At 38.2% G+C, this 20,254-nt stretch overlaps 1 protein-coding gene across 12 annotated transcripts in view; it reads left to right on the forward strand.

Moving 5' to 3' along the window:
- Positions 1-20,254, forward strand: part of mtmr3 (myotubularin related protein 3) — a 112,276-nt gene that overhangs the window by 15,690 nt on the left and 76,332 nt on the right. For 10 of the 12 annotated variants that reach the window (XM_069912966.1, XM_069912955.1, XM_069912958.1 and 7 more), the window contains exons 2-5: positions 4,356-4,483; positions 15,663-15,747; positions 16,065-16,143; positions 16,248-16,274. In XM_069912966.1, the coding sequence (XP_069769067.1) occupies positions 16,141-16,143; positions 16,248-16,274 (30 nt within the window). In that variant the 5' untranslated portion in view covers positions 4,356-4,483; positions 15,663-15,747; positions 16,065-16,140. The remainder of the gene's footprint in view (positions 1-4,355; positions 4,484-15,662; positions 15,748-16,064; positions 16,144-16,247; positions 16,275-20,254) is intronic. The other 2 variants (XM_069912963.1, XM_069912959.1) reach the window with 1 other exon arrangement.

A 20,254-nucleotide genomic window follows, 5' to 3' on the forward strand; every position in this document is an offset into this window, starting at 1 on the left:
TAGAGATAATGGTTCCATCTTCGTCCTCAACATCAGCGATAAGGAGGAAACTTTTGCTATCAACCACGTGAAACTGGCATATCTGGACTGTAATGAGCTGATCTGCTCTCCACACCCCCGCGACGTAGGGGCAGACCACCAAAGGCTATGGACAACTGCTGGTTCTTTGGGGTGGGGGGGTCTGTCGTGTAGCAGCCCGTGCATGGAGACACAAACTGGCCTGCAAAATGGCTGAACATGGCGACCTCGCAGACCTGGGTGTGACACTGGCCATCATCCCAGGTGACTTCCGCATGGCAGGAAGATGGGAACTCTGGCGGAACACTGGCCAGCTGAGATCGATGCACCGATGACGCGGACCTCTGACGTCAGCGCCAGGAGACCATATAAGCAGAGATACAATAAAGCAGTCTTCGATTTCGACTCAGTGTGTGTTTTCCTTCCACACTCATCGTAGCGTGTACGATTCAGTATGGTTTTTTAAAACCCGGTAGACAGACCTATATTAAACTTTCAAGGTTTTAAAAAAAAAAAATGTAGTTGTGCAAAATTTGAAGTATGCTTCAAATTATTCCTCAGTTATCACCAGTTTTTCTCAGATGTAGTAAAATTTAAATTTGGGATTTGTTTGTGAATATGGTTTAATGCATCTGATGTGTCAGAATTTTGCAAAGTGACTAGCTACTTTGAGGAAGATTCAAGACCCAAGTAAAGAAAGGAATTTCCTAAACTCATTATCACTAATGACAGAACTAGCTTCAAGTATGTCAGAATATGCTCCGGAACTATGAGAAATACAATAAACACGAGGTTACGTATGATACAATATAATTGGTTATACAGGCTATACACCACGCCCCAAAAGTTAAATAAATGGGACCATACAGTATCAGATGTTTTCACTGTAAGAAGGAAACGGGAACAACAGTACATGCAATTTGGGCATGTGAGAAAGTGGAAATGTTTGGGAAGATCTAAATCAGGAATTAAATAAAATCACAAAAAGCAACATACCTAAAAATCTAGAGATCTTTCTTCTAAGTAATATAAGAAGTAAAGAACTTGGACTCGATTTGGATGGATCACAAAAAAGATTTATTATGATAGCCTTAGCTGTAGCAAAAAAATGTATTATGTCAACCTGGAAATCAGAAGATAGCCTGAGAATACAGCAGTGGTTCATAGAAATGAATAAATGTATTCCTTTGGAAAAAATAACATAATTTAAGAAATAACATCACAGTATTCTAACAAATTTGGGAACCGTACATGGAACACAACAGAGAAGTCCTACTGCAGACCTCCACCACCTAAAATGACAGAAGGAGAAGAAGACGAAATGAACTGACCCAGTATGTAAAAGTAGATGACACAATTTTCTTGTTTATTTTCATTGTGTGAGGACATTGTTTAATGGGTTTAATATATCATGTATGTTGAACGTTGAGTGGGTGGGGAGGGGGGGTGAAGGAGGGAAGGGAGGGGGGAAAAGGGGAGAAAATGACAGTGTATATTCAAGAGGGAAATGTTTGTGTGTATTTTGGTCAGTATGGTTCATTGTGTGAAAAATTTAAAAAAAAAAATTAAAAAATAAAGTGTGTCAGAATAAACTCATATTTTGGGTGCAGCAATTGGTTTGTGCACAGCAGTCAATGACAAGAGTGATGGTTGTTGATACTGGAAGGAATCTGAGTTAGGACCTTTGGGAGATGAGTGAGGTGAATATTAAAAATACATAAAAATGTTTAAAAAAAGTCACAAACTGTTGATTCAAGACTTCAGATTTCAGTGACCGTGGCACGGCCAGGTTGTGGATAATTTCTTGACTCCAAGATGTTATGGTTTATGTTAAAATCAAGACGACAGTCAAATGAAGAAATTCTCAGATTTTATGTACTGAGAAAATGCTGGTAATTTTTCTGTTCTCCTACAGTAAAATAGAATTTATTAGTTGTAACAAAAATATAATAGATTAATTTTCTCAGATTTATCAGTGATTTGCAACCTCTATCAGTAACAAAGAAATAGAACTGGTTCATCAGTGTTTACTCTAGGTTTTAAGGTGATTCAATTTAACTACAATGGGTGACAGAACTAAAGAAGGAACTCTTGAGAAGCAAATTCAAATTAAAATAGTGTGAAATTGATGTGAATAGTTGTGTGATAAGTAGAATTGTTGGAATGACTGTGCCCCAAAGTGTTCATTTTAAATCATTTACATAAGTGTTATTTTACTAAGGAATTATTCCCAATCTTAATTTCTGATTTAATTTTACACAGAATAGCCTAAATCTGGAATTTGAAGTTTACAGACACCGTGGTTGAAGTAAAAACACAATGCTGGAGAAACTCAGCAGGTCAAACAATGTACTTTACAGTTCATACATTGATGAGCAGCTCAAGCCCAGGACATTGGTTATATAAAGTACACTGTTTGACGTGCTGAGTTTCTGCAACATTATGTTTCTATATCTGTAGTTTTACATGCAGCCCACTTCACCATGCTATAGAACATTAGAACATAAGAAATAGGAGCAGGAGTAGGCCATCCGGCCCATCAAGCCTGTTCCATCATTCAATAAGATCATGGTTAATCTAATCATTGATTCAACCACCTTACTTCCTTTTCCCCAGATCCCTTAATTCCTTTTTTAATGTAAAAGTATTTAACTAAACCTTAAATATTTTAATGAAGTAGCCTCAACTGCTTCCCCAGGTAGAGAATTCCACAGATTCACTATGCTCTGGGGGAAAAACAGTTTTTCCTCATTTCTGTCTTGAATCTACTCCCCTGAATCTTGAGGTTGCGTCCCCAAGTTCTGGTCTCGCCTACCAATGAAAACAATTTTCCTGCCTCTATCTTATCTGTCCCTTTCATAATTTTATATATTTCTATCAGATCTCCTCTCATTCTTGTAAATTCGAGTGAGTATATTCCCAGGGGATTTATTCTCTCCTTGTAGTTCAGCTCCCTCATCTCCAGGATCAACCTGATGAATCTCCTCTGGACTGTTTCCAAGACCAGTGTATCCTTCCTCGAGTATGGAAACCAGAACTGCACACAGTACTCCAGGTGCAGCCTCACCAGTCCCTTGTACAGTTGCAGCATGACCTCCCTGCTCTTGATTCAATTCTTCTAGTGATGAAGGTCAACATTCCATTTGCCTTCTTAATAACCTGTTGTACCTGCAATTCAACTTTTTGCGATTCATGCACAAGCCCTCCCAAGTCCTTCTGCACTATAGTATGTTGCAGTTTTTCACCATTTAAATAATGATCTGTTTTTCTGCCAAAGTGGATGACCTCGCATTTACTAACATTGTATTCCATCTGCCAGACCTTTGCCCAACTCACCTAATTTAACTATATCCTTCTGCAGCCTATCGACATCCTCTGTACAATTGGCTTTTCTACGTAGTATGATCTGCAACCACTCCATTTAGTATCATTCACAAACTTGCTACTCTGCACTCTGTTCCCCTCTTCCATATCATCAATGTAAATGGGGAACAGCTGCAGGCCCAGCATCAACCTGTGCGGCCCCCCACCCCACTTACCATTGCAATCAGAAAAACGCCCATTTATCCCGACTCTGTCTTCTGTCAGTTAACCAATCTTCAATCCATGCTAATATACTTCCCCTGACTCCATTCATCTGTATCTTATTGATAGTCTCTTGTGCGGCATCTTATCAAGCGCCTTCTGGAAATCCAAATATACAACATTAACCTGTTCACTCTATTTATTGCACCACACCCTTTATATCCTCAAATAAACTCCAGCAAGTTTGTCAAACAACACCTACCCTTTCTGAATCCATGCTGCATCTGCCTGATGTAATGATGGAGGAAGGATGTAATTGTACTGGAGAAAGTGCATAGAAGAACACAAGATGTTGACTGGGTTGGAACAGTTCCATTGCGGCAAAGACTGTTCAGGCCTAGGTTTGTTTTTCTTGAAGCACAGAGTAGGTTGAGCTTGCACCTGATGGTGATATTAAAAAAAAATTAAGGATAAGTGCTGTTGGCAATAGGAAACTTTTTTTTCATACAGCCGAGTCCCTCGGTGGGGGTTCTAGAAATGCATTTTTTCACTGAAAAGTATTGTCACAGAACATTTTGCTTAAATTGTGGAACTTTTTACAGTGTCTGATTGACAACAGAAGTTGTCAAAAATGGATTAAGACTCATCTTCCCCATTAGGAACCGAGGGGTGGTGATGGTTGGATGGAGTACTTGTAATCAAAAAGTGATCTTGTGAATATTTTAATTGTTATCTAGCACCTTATTTAAGAATTGCTGAGACTTTAACAGACCAGAGATTGAATGTACAACTTTGTGTTACATATCCTATAGGTTATATTGTAATCATGCCTCAGTGGTAAAGACAGTGGATGCTGAATGCATTGACAGAAGTATTGATCAATTTCTTCAGTCCCAGATGGTATCTTGCATTTTGTGAAATTGCAACTGTTCTCATCCAGGTGAGTTTTTATTTACTTCATCACTTTCTGCTCTAATCTTTTATTAGATGGAGAAGCTTTGAAAGTTGAAGAGTTCTGCTTCAAGCATCATAAAAGTTTATTTCTACCTTGTTCTAGTAGCCTCTCCAATAAGCTTCAGTCAGGAACTATTGATGATGGTACATTTTTGGAATATTGGAAGGAGATGCATTTAAAATAATCTGATATGGTTACCAACTGGTTTGAATTTTATCCAGGTTTTTTGCATTAAATATAGAAATTGTAAATTGATAGGTGGATTCATTGCTAACCTTGGGATGAAAGATTATTTATTAATAAGGATGTTAAAGATGGCAAGTTGGAGTTGAATGAAGAAATTCTTTGATGTTTATGGACTGTAAAAACTGATTGTGAGTATAACCAATTTACTGTGTTTGCTGCTTGCTGGGAGTCAGAGGTGCTATGGTATGTGAAATGATAATTTGATGGTACAATTAATCTTGCCCTTCATTTGACAAGCAGCTTTGTGAATGTCTTCAGACTAGATGAAGAAAATGAAGACCACTGTAGCGAAAAATCCCCTTTAAAAGTGAATTTAACATAATTGGATATATTATTACTGAAATAATATTTAATGGAAGCTTTGATATGGAGGTGTGGATGAGGACACTAAATGAATGTGATCAGATAGGATAAATTAGATTTTTCATTATATTTTGTGTTCTTCCAGTCAGGTAAATATCAATGCATTAACAGTATTTGCTACACATGCTGCTCCTTGTGGAGGTCTTTTTTAATTGTTCCAATTGTACTATCTTGAAGTTGTTTTATACTTTAATGTTTCTTTCTCCAACATGCAATAAATACACTTGCTATCAAGACAAGATTGTCGTAATTATTCTATCCAAAAAAAAAGCATATGTACACTTGGGAGCTGTAACCTTTTCAGCTCCAGCTCAAAAAACAGGTTCTGTTATGAAAATTGAAGCTTCCACGTGGTTATTCTTTCACAAGTCATCAGAAGATATAGGAGCAGAAGCAGGCCCATTAGCCCATTGAGTCTGTTCTGCTATTCTAATCATGAGCTGATCAATCCTCCCACATTTTCACTCCTTACCTTTCTCCCTGTGACCCTTGCTACCCTGACTAATCAAATTCCTGTCAATTTCTACCTTAAATACATTCACAGCCATCTGTGGCAGCAAGTTCCACAGACTTGCAACCCTCTGACTTAAAGACATTTTTCTGCACCTCTTTTAAATTGGCACCCTTTTATCCAGAAGTTATGCCCTCATCCTAGAATCCCCTACCACGGGAAACATCCTTGCCACATCTATTCTGCAGAGCTTTTAGCATTCAAGATGCCTATAAGAAGTACTCCCTCATTCTTCTGTACTCCAACAAGTACAGTCCAAGAGCTGACCATCATTCTTTATATGCTAACCATTTCAATTCTGGTATCAGTCTAGTAAATCTTCTCTTAACCCCACTCCAGCGACAGCACATCTTTTCTCAAATAAGTTGCCCAAAACTGCACACAGTCCTCCAAGTGAGGTTTCACCAGTGCTTTATAGAGTCTCAACATTGTATTCCTGCCCTTGTATATTATTCCTCTGGAAATGAATGCCAATATTGCATTCACCTTCTTCATTATTGACTCAATCTGAAGGATAATCTTTGGGGTATCCTGCACAAGGGCTCCCAAGCCCATTTGGACCTTGGAATTTAGAAATTTCTCCCCACCTAATTTCTCCCCACCTAAATAATAGTCAGCCTATCTATTTCTTCTATCAAAGTCCATGACCGTATACTTTTCAACTTTTCTGCCCATTCTCCTCATCTATTCAAATCTCTCTGCAGCCTTTCAGTATCCTCAGCACAATCCACCCTACCACCTATTTTGGTGTCATCTCCAAATTTAGCTAAAGCCATCTATTCCATAATACAATGTTTTTTACAAAGTAAAAAGAAACAGCCCCAACACTATTCCTGCAGAATGCCACTGGTACCAGAATAGAATCCCTTTATTCCTACTCTTCCCTGCCCATCAGTCAATGCTTTACCCTTGCTAGTATATTTTCTATAATTCTGTGTGTTCTCCTCTTGTTTAGCAGCCTTGTGTAGGCCACCTTATCGAAGGTCTTTAGAAAGTCAAAATAAGCAAAGTCCACTGCATCTCTTGTGTCTGTCCTATTTGTGATAGCATCAAAAAATTGCAATAGGTTTGTCGGGCATGATTTTCCTTCAAGGAAACAATGCTCACTTGGGCCTTTTTTTTTTTCATGCACCTCCAGATATTTCATAACCTCATCCCTGACAATTGATTCCAATAGCTTCCCAACCACTGATGTTAGGCTAATAATTTCCTTTCCACTGCCTCTTAGACAGTGGAGTGACATTTGTGATTCTCCAGTCCAGAATCCATTGATTCCCGAAAGATCATTACCAGTGCCTCCACAATCTCTACAGCTCCCTCCCCTCAGAACCTGAGGGTACATTCCATCTGGTCCAGGAGACTTGTCTACCCTTGTGTCATTTAGCTTCCCAAATGCCTTCTCTCTTGATCTTGACTGCATTCACTTCTCTTTGCAGAGAGCCATGAGAGTTCTGGTATGCTACTAATGTCTTCCATAGTGAAGACTGATCCAAAATATTCATTCAGTTTGTCTGCCATCTCCTTGTTTCCCATTACAATTTCTCCAGCATCATTTTCTACCTATATTATGTCTACTTTGGTCATTCTTTTACTTAATATATTTAAAAGCTTTTTAGTATCTTTTGCTAATCTCCTTTCATAATTCATCTTTTCCTTCCTAATCACCTCTTAGTTGTCTTCTGTTTTTAAAAGTTTCACACTCCTCTATCTTCCCACTTATTTTTGCATCCTTGAATGCCCTCTCAATCAAAGTAAAAACAAAACTTCCCTCATCAGCCACAATTGTCTAATTTTTCCATTTACAAGTTTCTTTCTTTTTGATCTGTACCTGTTCTGTACTTTCCTCATTTCTTGCAGAATCTCTAGCCATTGCTGATTTGCTGTCTTCCCTATCAGTGTGCTTTTCCAATCGACTTTGGCCAGTTCCCATCTCATGCGACTGTAATCTTTATTCCACTGAAATACCAACACAGCAGACTTTAGCCTCTCCTATTCAAATTTCAAAGTAAACTTCATTGGGGCAGCATGGTTGGCGTAGTGGTTAGTGCAATGCCTTTACAGCACAGTGCTGTCTCTAAGGAGTCTTTCTCAACAGCAATTTATTAGTGATTTCCAAAAAAGATAGGGACCCATTGAAATCGTCATCTTGTAGGCCCATATCATTTTTGAATACTGATTATAAGATCATTGCTAAAGTTCTGGCAAAAGGATTGGCAGTATATTTGCCTAAATTAATAAATGTACGAATATTTATCTACTTCCCACCTACGTGAGTTGTGTTCACCCGCACATATGATCGAAAACTTTATAAATCTTTATTAAAACTACTGTACAAGTACATTTTTTGATTTTAAAAGTACTGTATACAATGGTCACCATGCTCCGTGGCAGCTCGAGGTCCCCGTGAAAGGTTCATTTGTTGAATGGTCACAAGTCAGATGCACTCCACTGCATATGCCAGAGGTCGTGCAACAATCTGAGTTGCAACCAATCATTTGGTCTTCATTACAGTCATAAGTCGGGGATTGCCTGTAGATCAGATGGGTTTCGTACAGAAGAGGCAATCTGTGGACAATGTTGGCAGACTGCTCAGTATTATCAATCTGGCACAAACGAGATGAATTGTGTGTTGCTCTGACCATCATAACAGAGAAAGATTTTGACAAACTGGAATAGGGCTACTTGTTTAAAGTTTTGGGAAAATTTGGGCTAGGAGAGGTATTTATTAATTGTATTTATTAATTAATTCAGATATGAGCCTAAAACAAAAGTAATCAGTAATGGCCAAATCTCGTCAGTGTTCCCATTGTCCAGATCTAGTAGACGAGGTTGTCCATTATCTCCATCCCTTTTCGTCCTGACTATTGAACCATTAGCAGAATCTGTCTGCCATGATCCAGACATAAAAGGCTTCAGGGTTAACCAGGTAGACCATAAAATCAATCTATTTGCTGATGATGTTCTAATATATTTGACAGACCCAGTAAGTTCATTATAAAAATTGCAGTCTGGAATTTTTTTGGGATTTACTTCGGCTATAAAGTTAATTGGGATAAAAGCGAAGTTATGTCACTTGTGGGTGGGAATTGTGATCATGTTAAAAGAGGCTCTCAATTTAAGTAGCTCTTCAATTGGATAAAATATTTGGATATTAAGATAGATAATGAATTGGAGAATTTATACAAGTTGAATTATCTTCCCTTCAGAAAATTGAAGATGATTTAAATAAGTGGATAACTTTGCCAATTACTTTGATTGGAAGGATCAATTATATTAAAATGAGTATATTGCCTAAATTACAATGTTTTCCAAACACTTCCTATTTTAGTACCACAATTCTTTCAGAATTTAAATAAATGTATTAGGAAGTTTCCCAGAGTCTCTATTGATAAATTAACCTGATTAATGAACTGGGAGGATTAAAGCTCTGAGACTTTATTGAACAACCTAAATGAAGGTTGTCACCTCCCTCTTTGATGGAGGAGACAAGCTGCCTTGGGTAAAATTGGAACTGCATAAGGTTGGTGAGAAGATGCCAGAAAATTTTATGTACAAATGGAATTCTAAATTGCTGTCTGGTCCTAAGGAAGCCCCCTTACTAAAAGATATAATCACAATTTGGAATAAACTCAATGATCAAATTGGTGTTGGGGGGTGGCCTCTCACCCAAAACTCCCCGAGCTCAAAATAAATTAATTCCGTTAACAATTGGCAATAAAATTCTAGAAACTTGGTCTTGAATTAAATATATCAAGATTATTTTGAGCATGGACAATTTATGGCATTTGAACAAATCAATAATAAATGAGGAGTTGTCTTCTGTTAATATCTTTTTTAAGGGATGAATTATTAAAAATGATTGGGAGTGTGATCGTAAGATGTCTTTTTCAGATGAGGATTGATATTCTACTCCTAGTTGATTAATGAATCTTTATATTGTACAAGGAACTGTTTATTGCAATTTAAGGTGATACATAGAATGCGAGTCTAAACTCAAATCATTCTGTTTCTACGCAGATGTTGATGCATTTTGTGAAAAGTGTAAAATTTTTGAAGCCTCAGTGTTTTGGGAGTGTCTAAATTAGGAAGATATTGGTGGAATATTTTTCATTTCTTTCAACAATTTTTAAGATTAAATTAGATCTATGCCCATTAACTGCCCTGCTTGGATTTTTGTGTGAGCTGGATAAACTTTTATCGGCATCTCGAAAGTTTTAGCTTTTAGGACTTTGGTAGTCAGATGAGCAGTTTTAATATCATGGAAAGATTAACTCTCACTGACTCGTGCACAACTGTTATATGATGTAATATATCTAAGCTTAGAGAAAATTGGGTAAAATATTAAAGATAAAAAGTTTCAATTTGAAAAGATATGGGGCCCATTTAGAGAATACTATTATAATTGGCAATTTTAGATGATTTGGGTGCTCCAGGGCTGATCCGTCTGTCTTCTGGAGGTCACGGCTTGATCCATCTTTGTATTAGAGGGAGGGATTAGATTAGTATTATAGGTTTTTCTTTTAGATAAGTGGGTTTATGGGATTTAATATGATTATCCTGGATAATATCCTTTTTTTCAGATTTTATTAAGGTATAGTGCGATTTGTTATAGTATTTAACTTATTTATATGTATAATCATTTTAATAATCACATTTAATAATAAGGGATGGAATTTAAAATTATCATTGTGTATTTAATTGTTGTGTATATATATTATTTTATCTTGCTTTATTAATATCTTGTATATGGATTATTATGTTAAACAATTTTTTTAAATTTAAAAGGAAGGAATAATTAGGTACAGTACTGACCTTTCTGAAATAGAGACTCTGGTTCAAAAGTGGATCACAAAGAAATTTATCTTTGAAATGTATTTTTTACTTCAGGCGGAAACCCCCAAACAAGGGCTAGATAAGTCGAGAGAGTTGGGAATCCGATCTGAGTAGAGAAATTTATCTATTTTGCTGGTCTGACCTATGTCAGGACAGCATAAGCAACACAATTAATGTAAGATATAGGCGGGTGCAAAATAATTTTTTGCATCAGTTGTATCTTACTCCGCAAAAATTAAATAAATTGATATCTGAATGATCCAATTTATGTTTTTAATGCGGTCAAGATACAAGGACCTTTTTGTATTCAACCTGGTCATGCCCTAAAGTGAGATGCTTCTGGGAAGATTTGGGGAATCTCCTGGAAACAATTACTGAATTCAATACCCTCAGGTGCCAGAATTGTTTTTTTATTGGGGAAATTAGCAGATACAAGACCTAAAATGAAGCTGTTGAAGTATCAATTGAAATTTGTTAAACTTGCTTTAGCAGTGGCCAGGAAATGCTTAGCTATGACTTGGAAATCTGATTCCCAACCAAGTCTGACCTGCTGGACTGCATAATAGTGTTCCTCTGGAGAAGATAACTTAGTACCTCAGAAATTGTTACAATCTTTTGAAGAATATGAAACACTTATTTAAGATTTTGGGCTGTAAGATGAGATCGGAGTGATCGGCGTGGTTTAGCTATATCTGTAGGTTTTTTTTAAAGTTTTTTTTAATTCAGATTTGTTTTTTCTTTTTTGGGTTTTTTTTTCTCTTTTTTCATATATTATTAATTATATCTTTTTAGAGATAGTTCACACCCTAAACTGATCAAAATTTTTTTTAATGATATTTTTATTCTGTAATATTATTGTTTAATATCTCTGTATTAATTCATTACTTACTATGTATTTTTTATATCTCTTTGAACTGTATGTGTTTATAAATTATAATAATAATAATAAAAAGATTGAAAAAGAAAGAAAGATTTATTTTGATGATTCCTTCTCCCCACCCCCACCCTCCAGTCTCTAATACCACAATCTCCAGTATCCCTAGCAATGTCTAGGGTAAGACGTTTAACCCTTAAAGGAGGATGTAGGTTCTGGATGAATCACAATGTTCCATCTGGATGTAATAATGCTTTTGGAAAACATGTTGCATCAAATTGGAAAATTACCTCTTTTTTTCCCTTTTCCTTTGGGGGGGTCTTTCTTTTTTTCCCTGTTTTCCCACTTTTAAGGATGGACACAGTGTCATTTTGTATACATGAACAATAGTGCAGGATTTGATCATTGTGAAAACGTGTTGATTTTTTTATATCAACATGTAGTTTGGTTTTGGTATTTTGCATATATCTGTGATGTTTCTTTGATTTTTTTTTGTTCTGTCAATTTATGTTGATTGTCTATCCTTTTTTAAAATTAAAAAAATTTTAGTTTGTTCATTCTCCCCGTCTCTGCCTGGGTTTTCCCCAGGGGCTCTTGTTTCCTTCCATCATTTGAAACGTATAGAATCAGCCAGCAAATCTAAACATTTCAAAAATATAAAGATAACAATTGTTAAAATGCATAAAACTGTTAAATGTTTGGTAGCAAGAAATGCAAAGGAGAAAGAGGCGAAAATGAAAGGAATTAAGACTCGGGCAAACTGGGGAGGTGAGAAATAACAAGGGATGAATGGATCAGAGGAGGAGTCAAGGGGATGGCAGCTACTAAGACCAGCAAGCCTAAAAGGAAGGGCAGGTGAATGGTTGCAGTGAGATTGGTGGGAGGAAGTGTGTTTATTAATGTAACAAGTGGTGTTGATAAGGTGGATGAACTTGGAATCTGGATCAGTTCTTGGAATTGGCTGTTTTAGAGACATGCTTCAAGAGGAGCAGGATTAGCAGTTCAATGTTCCTGGTTTTTGTTGTTTAAGATGGATGGAAAAGATGATGGAGGCGGAGGCGTAGCATTGCTAATCAGGGAGTGTCACAGCTGTACTCTGTAAGAACATAATGGTGGGCTTAACCATTGAGGCAGTATAAAAGTAGAGGTCAGAAATAAGAAGGGTGCAACTACTCTGAGAGGCCTTCTGAAAATCACCAGGAGGTGAAGGAATAGATATGTGGACAGATTATAAAAAGTTGCAAAAGCAGCATGGTTGTCATAGTGGGAGGCTTTAATTTCCCCAATTTGACTGGGACCTCCTCCATCCCAGAGGCTTGGATGTGGGTGAATTTGTTAAATGCATCCAGGAGAGTTTCTTGAAGCACCATGTAGATAGCCCAACCAGGAAGAGGAGCATGCCAGACCTTGCATTAGGAAATGGTATTGGCCAGCTGATCAGAGTTTCATTTTGGGAATTGTTGGAAATAGTGATCTCTCTTCCTTGAATTTCAACATACTTATTGGCAATGATAAGCTTGGGCCTTGTAGAAAAGAAGGAAATTGGCAGAAGCCAAATTATGACCAGATTAGACAGGAGGTATGGGGTGTAGATGTTATTGGCAAGACTATAACTGACATGGGAGCTGTTTAAGAACCAACTAATTGGAGACCAGGAGCAACATGTTCCAGAATGAAGGAACTATGAGGATGGCAAAGTAAGAGAACCGTGGATGACAAGAGAGGACATGATCTTGGTCAAAATGCAGGATTTAGCAGGCTAATACTAAATGGGGGACTGGGGAAGATAAAGATAGCAGGAAAAAGCTCAAACAGGATATTAGGAAGTCCAAAAGAGGCCATGATATTTCCTTGGTGAGTAGGATTAATGAACTTTGTAGAGGATGACTACAGAGAGGATAGGACCACCCAAGGTCAAGGAGGGAACTTGTGCTTTGAGTTGGAGGAAATCGGAAATATACTAATGAGCACTTTGCATTTGTACTTAACAAGGAGAAGGACATGAACAGTGAAAGGGAGCATAAAGTAGAAAGTGTAAATGTATTAAGACATTTTGAGAGCAAGAAAGAGGTGGGTGATTTTTTTTTTTAAATCTTTTGAGTTAAACCAGTCCCTTGAGCTTGGGATCTTTCTCCAGTTATAGAAAGAAGTGAAGTTTGCTGTGTATCCACGTGCATCCGCACGCATGTATTTTTTTAATTGATGCCAACTGTGTGCAATTTGAGTTGCTCTATTGCAGGGTGGATCTTCTTCAGCATGATGCTGAACCAAGCCATGAAAGACCCCAACAATGAAGACGCTGTTTACATCCGGTACCGCACGGATGGCAGTCTCTTCAATCTGAGGCGCCTGCAAGCTCACACCAAGACACAAGAGAAACTTGTCCGTGAACTACTCTTTGCAGATGATGCCGCTTTAGTTGCCCATTCAGAGCCAGCTCTTCAGCGCTTGACGTCCTGCTTTGCGGAAACTGCCAAAATGTTTGGCCTGGAAGTCAGCCTGAAGAAAACTGAGGTCCTCCATCAGCCAGCTCCCCACCATGACTACCAGCCCCCCCACATCTCCATCGGGCACACAAAACTCAAAACGGTCAACCAGTTTACCTATCTCGGCTGCACCATTTCATCAGATGCAAGGATCGACAATGAGATAGACAACAGACTCGCCAAGGCAAATAGCGCCTTTGGAAGACTACACAAAAGAGTCTGGAAAAACAACCAACTGAAAAACCTCACAAAGATAAGCGTATACAGAGCCGTTGTCATACCCACACTCCTGTTCGGCTCTGAATCATGGGTCCTCTACCGGCACCACCTACGGCTCCTAGAACGCTTCCACCAGCGTTGTCTCCGCTCCATCCTCAACATCCATTGGAGCGCTCACACCCCTAACGTCGAGGTACTCGAGATGGCAGAGGTCGACAGCATCGAGTCCACGCTGCTGAAGATCCAGCTGCGCTGGATGGGTCACGTCTCCAGAATGGAAGACCATCGCCTTCCCAAGATCGTATTATATGGCGAGCTCTCCACTGGCCACCGTGACAGAGGTGCACCAAAGAAAAGGTACAAGGACTGCCTAAAGAAATCTCTTGGTGCCTGCCACATTGACCACCGCCAGTGAGCTGATAACGCCTCAAACCGTGCATCTTGGCGCCTCACAGTTTGGCGGGCAGCAGCCTCCTTTGAAGAAGACCGCAGAGCCCACCTCACTGACAAAAGGCAAAGGAGGAAAAACCCAACACCCAACCCCAACCAACCAATTTTCCCTTGCAACCGCTGCAATCGTGTCTGCCTGTCCCGCATCGGACTGGTCAGCCACAAACGAGCCTGCAGCTGACGTGGACTTTTTACCCCCTCCATAAATCTTCGTCCGCGAAGCCAAGCCAAAGATTAAGGCTTTGGAAAGGGTGTAGAAGACAGTTTTCTCGACTTAACTAAAGCTTGCCCGAACTCTCCTTATGTTTTCTCTAAAGTGTAGCCCTAATTGAGGTGCACAAAATTATTAATACCATTGATAGAGACAATCAGAATATTTTCCTGAGGGTGAAAACATCGTACACAAGAGGAAATGGATTTAAGGTGAGAAGGAGAAAGTTTAAGGGTGATGTCTGGAAAGTATTTTTCAGAGATTGGAAGGTGCCTGAAATGGGTTGCCTGGTGTAGAGGTGGAAGCAGATACAATAGTGGCATTTAAGGACCTTATAGATAGACACGTGAATACGGAGGGATATCTAAAAGGTACAAGCATCAGAGTTTTTGTTTGATTTGGACATGTTGTGCACAAGCATGTTGGCTGCAGGGCCTTTTCCTATGCTATACTTTTCTAAGTTCAGAGGAAAAAAAGGAAAATGTGCAGTAATTAAAATAAACTTTTTTTTCTTGAGGAAACAGTGAGCAACTGGAAGGATTTCGATGGGTTACGCAGCACCTGTGGAGAGAAATACAGTATTTTGTGTCCGGATGTATCAGACTTAATAAAGGGTCCCGCCCAAAACATTGACTATTTTTCACCATTGATGCTGCCTGAGCCACTGGGTCACTCCAGCTTTTCCATTTCTTGTATTTTTCTCATTTTCATTTAATCCTTGGAACATAGCAAGTATGCTAATCTTTCCTATTTGTATTCTCCATGCTTTTTCCCCAGGTCGAATATACTTATTTTGTGTATGTTATCAACAATCAGCATTTTTCTTCCATTTCTAATAAACATGAGATTGAGGATCCCTATCTTTTAAATAATTGACATTTTATTCCATTATATTACAGGAAATTTTTATTTTGCAAATCAAATTAATAAACTGGCATACTAATAGTATTTTCTGTCTAACACTAATTTAGGAATGGCTTAATAGGTGGCTGATATAGTTTTATGGATCCACGTTGCTCACTCTTGATCAAAAGATGGTAGAAATAATAAACTAAGGCAAGTGCATGGACAAATTTTATTATGAATTGGTAATTACTTCATGAATTTTTAAGATGGAATTTTGTTTTGACAATGCCGTTAACTATGGAAATCCAATAGACATTTCCCAGCAACAAAAGCATAGTTACATAAAATATCTGGGATATAAACTGTACATTTGCATATTTAAATAAATTATCATTTTAAATTTGTTTGAGTTGTATTGAAATGATTCTAAGGTTAATTTTGAATATTGTAATGTACTTCTGAATTTACTTTATCCACATGATATTGGAAAGGGAATTACATAATCCTTTATTAATATGAACTTTCAGATTGATCTTGAGCAGAGGACACTTGCAGCAAAGTGATACCAAAGAATTGTATAAAGACGACATCAGTGGAATTGACATGGTAAGTTGTATAACAGTTTTTACTAATATTTATATATTACAGTTTGCAACGTCTGCTGTATTCACTATTCATTTTTTCCTTTTGAATCCATGTTTTGAATGTAGTGTAGAACTCAACAAGATTGCTTTGTGGTGAGTCCTAATACATTTGATCAAAATTAAGTTTGAGTCTATTGTCATGGACTCAAAAATATACACGTTTTTCTTTTGTTTGCCTTATAGAGACACAAATACACAGACTTAGCAGTTTTTTTCCTTTTATTAATCTAAATTTTTTTTCAAAAACATTGCAACAGCTTCACTTCTTACTTTTCTGATTTCTTATTCAAAATCCGTGTGTTTTCAACATACCCTATTATTTTCACTTCTCTTTCTCCACCCTTCTTGGGTATGGCTGTGCTCTCTTTCACCACCCTCTTCAATGCCTCTCTTTGGAGTCCACTAGGGCTTCTGCTGTAATCAGTGGGCTATCACTGTGCGAATGAGATTGTTGCCCACACCAGAGGATGCCATTGATCAAAGCTCAAGTTGGACAAACACTTGACAATCTGTGAAGGAACAAGCCCAGAATGTACCTATGAAAGACATAATGAAGCCAGCTATGAATGTTCAGGATCTATTCAACAATATATTACTTAATATGTGTTGTAATTGGACATGTATCCTTCCTGCCCCAACTTCTGTAGTATATTTGAGTAAAAGAGTGGTAGTGAAGTATTTAAGTGTGAACAAAATGTTGGTATAATGGAATTGAATACAAATGAGGTTCTGTACAGCTGTTCAGTTTACTTGTTAGATACCCTTGCAATAATATGACATTTTGTTCATTAGAAAGACTTGTTCAATTAAGACTAACTGGTAAAAGTTGCAAATGTTTAATTTTCAACACAACCTCTTTTTATAACTTGAAGAGAGATGACATTAGAGGAATAAGTGAAGAAAACAGAATATTAAGTGCATCTTGAATATTAAGATTCAAAGGTTGATAAAATGGATCATAATTTTCCAGTTTTTTAAATGTTATATTTTTTTGTGAACAATGTTGATATTTGTGGAATTATTAGTTATACAGGACAATGAAGAGATACAATTTATACATGTTTGGAATTCAGATGAAATGCTAATGTTGGTAGAGTTGGAAGACCACAAACACTAACTTTCATCATTTTGACTTAAAGTATATAGAGTTTCAATTACGATATGCCTCTGGGTAGAGAGCATGGTCAAGTGGTCCTTTTAATTTCCACTGATGCAAGAACAGTTGGTGACAAATGAATACTCACTGAAATTTTAAAATTGCTATTTCATTTATCTGCACCACTTTAATTATGGGTAGCTATTTGTAACTCGCAGGTGATTTCTTTCCAGAGTTTAGTGCATAAATGTGGAGCTTTGACAGTTCTAGAGTATTGGTTAACCTTTCCTGGTCATTAAACAACTGCACCTTGAATAATTTGCTTACTCTAAACATTATCTTCCGTGTTCTGTGTAGTTCCTCCTAATGTATTAAGTCAATTTGACATTGACTGGTACCGTCAACAATTTCCTTGACTGTTATGCAACAACTACGTATTTTGCAGAATGAGTCATTTGTTTATGCTGATGTACAATGTATGCCATTTGAGAAACACAACAAAATAGGTGTAAAATAAGAAAGGCTGCAGATGCTATGATTGTAGTAAATAAACAAACATGTTGGAGAAACTCAGAGGAGGTCCTGCAGCATCCAGAAAAGGCAAAAATATATGCATATCGTTTTGGCAATGAGCCTTTCGTCAAAGCATGAGCAAAAAAAGTCAGGTGCCTGAATAAAAATGTAAAGGGGTGCAGGGGAGATAAGGCCAATAATCAAGTGGTCATAAGTGGACACATAGATAGGAGAGCAGGAGAGGAAAAGTGAGAATTGAACAGAGGAAGTGGGGGTTATCTCTGAATGTAGAGCTGGAGAAAGGGAGACAGAGATAAGAGAAGGGGAGCTGGAGGAAAGAAGACATAGGATGGGCTAATGAGTGGGGAGGGGGGGAAGCAAACAGAAACCAGAGGTTGACGTTAATGTCTAGACCAAGACTGAGGTGCTGTTCCTTCAATTTGCAGGTGGCCTCAGTTGGGCAATGCATAAGACAATGGACAGACATGTTGGCATTGAAATGGGTTGCCACTGGGATATGCATTCTATTAGAGGACAGAGCAAAGGTGCTCAACCAAGTGATTTCCCAGTCTGCATCCAGTCTCTTTGATGCAGAGGAGGCTGCAACGGGAGCACCAGATGCAGTGATAACTCTTGTAGAATCACATGAAATGTTGCTTAACTTGGAAGGTCTGTTTAAGGGGCAAATAAAAAAAATTATATGTGTACATGCATGTGCATACAATTGCGCGTGCGCGCACACACAGAGTTATAATGTTGGGAGGATTTTGGTAAGATTAGTGGGTTACATACACACATTTTAAAACTTTTTATTTGAAAGACTGAAAATTCATATTCAGTAACATTGCAGGATATCTGGAGAATATGATGCACATTTCACAAGTAGGTGCTAATTGAACTGATGTCATAAAATGAAAATCCATTATTTTGGAGGAGACAAACTGGCTACAAGTACCTTTCTTTAAAGTGCTCACAGAAAGGTCAATCCTGGGTTTTGTTTATCTAAGCCAACAGCTTGACCAAGAAGAGCTCCTGTTGTTTTCTGAAGAAGGTGGGGGTTTTGCAAGTGAAAGTCACATGGGCTTTCTGGCAGTCTCAGTTGGAGAGAGAGAGAGAGAAAAGAGAAGCCCTCTCAGCTTGTATGTGTGTGTGACACTGAAAAGCAGCTGAACAGTGTAAGCCAGGAAGAGCTGGTTGGAAACAAAGTTCCAAAGCAGTGGATGGCTGGAAGTGCCATCTGTCTGATGTATTCTCTTGGAATAAGAGGAACAGAACGGAACTCTGTGGTGGCCTGAAAGAAACGAGACCTTGAGGTGACTAATGGTGGTACCTCAGTTGCAGAAATCCTGGAACAACAAATCTCTCTCTGCAAACCCTACAAGAACCTTCCTGAGTGGAAAACATTTACCTTTTGAGCACCAAAACCTGGTGAACTTTATACATGTTAAATTCTGTGCACAGTATAAGAATTGCCTGCATCCAGAGAACTTGGAAGAAGAAGTGAAGTTGAACTGTGAACCAAAGAACTTTTCTTAAATTTACACACACATTACCTACACATGCTCTTAGAATTAGAAGGGGGTTAGTTAAGTATAGAGATAAGTTAAAATTTGATTCTATTTTAATGTTTAAAGTTTATTAAAAATAACTTGTTTTAAAAACTACTTGTCTTGATGAATGTTTATTGCTGCTGGGTTTTGGGATCCTTGGGGCTCGTAACAGTATGTGTATATATGTTTATAGGGCTTATTCTGTGCTGTAATGTTCTACAGCATTCAGTCCTCCTGTTGTAATGTCCTATACATCAGAGAGACTGGACACAGTCTGGGAGATTACTTAGTTGAACACCTTTCGCTCTTTCCTCTAATGGGATCTCCCAGTGGCAATCCATTTCAGTTACCTGCCCCATTCCCATACCAACATGTCTGTCCATGATCTTGTGCACCATCCAACTGAGACTACCTGCATATTGGATGAACACCTTCCATTCTGTCTGGGCACCCTTCAACCACCCCCCTCATCTCTCTCGTTCTCCATCCGTCTTTCCTCCAGCTCACCTCATCTCTCTTTCCCCATCCCTCTGTCTGCTTTCTTCGAGCTGTGCATTCAGAGCTGCTGCTCTCCCCCAATCAATTCTCAGCTGTTCACTCATGCCCTCCTTGTCCACCTGTGGTTCTTGGCTGTTGGTCTGTGCTCCTTTCTGCACCACCACCCAACACATTCTTCCCTCCTCCTACCTTTTATTCAGGTGGCTGCCTCTTTTTTTTTTTTGCCTGTTCCTTGACATCCAAATAGATTGGGAAAATCCGATATGGACTGGATTCCAAGAGAGAATTTGTAGAAAGCCTACAAGATTACTTTTTAGTGCAGCTTGTTGCGCCTAGAAGGGGATCACCTGAACTGGATTGGGTGTTGTGTAATGCAGCAGAGGTGATTAGAGAGCTTAAGGTAAAGGAACCATTAG

Source organism: Narcine bancroftii, unplaced genomic scaffold (genome assembly GCF_036971445.1).
Source record: "Narcine bancroftii isolate sNarBan1 unplaced genomic scaffold, sNarBan1.hap1 Scaffold_281, whole genome shotgun sequence".
NCBI lineage: Eukaryota > Metazoa > Chordata > Chondrichthyes > Torpediniformes > Narcinidae > Narcine > Narcine bancroftii.